This window comes from Dendroctonus ponderosae, unplaced genomic scaffold (genome assembly GCF_020466585.1).
Source record: "Dendroctonus ponderosae isolate FM_Combo_2020 unplaced genomic scaffold, Dpon_F_20191213v2 Dpon_F_20191213_1, whole genome shotgun sequence".
Classification (NCBI taxonomy): Eukaryota; Metazoa; Arthropoda; class Insecta; order Coleoptera; family Curculionidae; genus Dendroctonus; species Dendroctonus ponderosae.
This window is the reverse complement of record NW_026017110.1, coordinates 48851048-48853521: the sequence shown is the minus strand read 5'-3', so window position 1 is coordinate 48853521 and position 2474 is coordinate 48851048. Positions and strand designations below refer to the sequence as shown.

Below are 2474 nucleotides of genomic sequence, written 5' to 3'. Positions count from 1 at the left end.
TTGTCCAAATTTGTTGGTTCCTGACGCTCTATATTTGCTCTGTTTCGGAAGGGTTTACAACCTTGCGGTCTGCTTGGTGTGAATTTGAGCAAATTAAACGAAATTTGCAGGTAATTTGACAAAATACTACCGTAATGGTGGAAATAATTGTCTTTTTCCCGCTATTTCGGGTGAGTTCGACTACAAGTCGATTTACTTTATCTGTTTTCGATTATTTAGCGAAGAAGTAGCGATTGAAATCCGCGAAGGTTCCACTTTAGGAGCAAAAGTTGCAACTTTCTTGAGTTTAAAGGGAATATTTGTCATTACACATCTGCTTTGTGTGCCCAGGGGACAGACCAAGTGCGCCCGGGACGCCAGGCTTGCAGTTCTTCGGCTCGGGCATCTACAAGGTGGTGTGGGAGGCGCCCCAGGACAACGGCGCCCCCATCGAGCTGTACTCCTTGGAAAGTTTGGCGCTGCACTGGTATCGCAACAAGCGCAGCATGTCCACGCCTCGTAACCGGAGCGCCTGGTTTGCGAACGCTCCCTCAGTGGAGGAGGAGCCAGACGAGGAGGCCCAATGGGAGGAGGTGTACAATGGAACAGGTAGGTTGCGCCTTATTAGCCCTGCGCGGTTGGTTAATGAAACTGGTGTGCAGATAATTCCTGGATAATCGGCGGCTTGGACAAGCAGTACAAGTACGCCTTTCGCGTGTCCGCCCTGAACTCCTACGGATGGAGCGATCCCAGTGCCGAGAGCACGGAGTTTGACGTCGGGGAGGCCGAACGCATGTCGCAAAAGAACCCGATGGATCTGATCTTTATTGCCACGTTCCTGCCCATTTCCGTTTGCATCCTGATCGTCATTTGCTTCGGCTATGGTAAGTGGGGCTGCGCCCACCCTTTCGCTGGTTGATTGACACCTGCATTTGCAGTGGCCTACTCGAGGCGGCGCCGCAAGCAGAAGAAAATCGAGCACGTGATTCAGATCCCCAGAGGGCCGGACGTGGAGTTGGCCACTTTGCGTGAGTTGCCCAGAAGGGGCGTGCACAACACCAACATTCTGTACGTTTCGTCCACGCCGGATGGCGACGATCTGGCCAAGTTGCCGCACATCCGGCGCGACCGCATTTCGCTCAACAAGTTCCTGGGCAGCGGAGCGTTCGGCGAAGTGTTCGAGGGCACGGCCAAGATCGGGGGCGACAGCGCGCTCGAGACCAAAGTGGCGGTGAAGACGCTGAAGAAAGCGGCCTCCGACCAGGAGAAGACGGACTTTCTGCAGGAGGCGCAGCTGATGAGCCACTTCAAGCACGATCACATCCTGGAACTGTTGGGCGTTTGTCTGGACAACGACCCCCAGTTTCTCATTATGGAGCTGATGGAAGGCGGCGATTTGCTCACGTATTTGCGCAACTCCAGGGGCCACTTGGTAAGTTGGAATGGAATAAGCGTTAATTCTGATTTGTTTTTCTGACTGCGTGTACTTGTTATTATAGTCTTATCTTTACTGGTCCTCAGTCACAGTGTTAAGTAAACATTTTTGAATATCGATTATTTACGTTAGAACGTTATATAAAAACTATAATTTATAAAGCGTTAAAACATTCATCAGTTCTGGAGGAAAAAAATTCTGGGACAGCAAAACATTTGAAAAACTTACCTCATAATTGGTATACATGCATGTATAAATATTAACGTTCTTTTAGGTCTTTGCCTTCTTGAAACCTTAAATTTGTCTGAATTATTTTCTACATTTGCGAGAGTGGCATGCATGTATTGAGATAAGCAGAAATAGTTTTAATTTTTACCATTGTACAGGGTGTTCCATACTTATGGCTTTATTAGGGTTTGGTAAATCTTGCTAAGGTTGTTGGTATCTGATCTGAAATTTACTGATTTTGCATGTTTTTGAAGTGATAACTTTTTATGGGAGGGTGAACCGATATTTCTCAGTCACGGTGGCTCCCACTCCGGCCTCTTCGCGCCTGAGGCTTGGGACGCACATATGCACTTTGAATTCGACATTTTTCTCTTAGTGCGGGTGCATCTGTAGATCTGATAAACTTTTCAAATACACATTGCGTTATTAAACTGACAGTGACTGATTTATCAATTATTGAGTGTGATATTATTGTGTTCGGTGCAGTTTATTTTCTAACGCTGATAACAATGAAACAACAAATAATCAAGGTAAAAGCTGCAGATACTGCAAATACTAGGTTAAGGGTGCTCATGTACTATATGCCTGTCCGAGTTTCGCCTTCTTTTTAATTTCCAATTAAAGTACACACACACTTATACACACTAAAGCAGTTTAAGTGCAAAAAAATACGGATCGTCCATCAATTTGCAGAAAAATGTATTACAATCTTTTGAAAATCATCTTCAAACGACTGGGTATTTATCATTGCAAATGAGATTGCACATTGCCGTGCACTGTTAAATATTGTTTTAAGAACTAACAATCGATGTTGTGCAACAAAATTGTGCCT

General features: G+C 45.6%; 1 protein-coding gene across 3 annotated transcripts in view; it reads left to right on the top strand.

Annotated features, from left to right (window-relative positions):
- Nucleotides 1–2474, top strand: part of LOC109541488 (proto-oncogene tyrosine-protein kinase ROS) — a 24588-nt gene that overhangs the window by 19021 nt on the left and 3093 nt on the right. For all 3 annotated transcript variants that reach the window (XM_048662893.1, XM_048662900.1, XM_048662908.1), the window contains exons 21-23: nucleotides 331–588; nucleotides 642–863; nucleotides 918–1411. In XM_048662893.1, the coding sequence (XP_048518850.1) occupies nucleotides 331–588; nucleotides 642–863; nucleotides 918–1411 (974 nt within the window). The remainder of the gene's footprint in view (nucleotides 1–330; nucleotides 589–641; nucleotides 864–917; nucleotides 1412–2474) is intronic.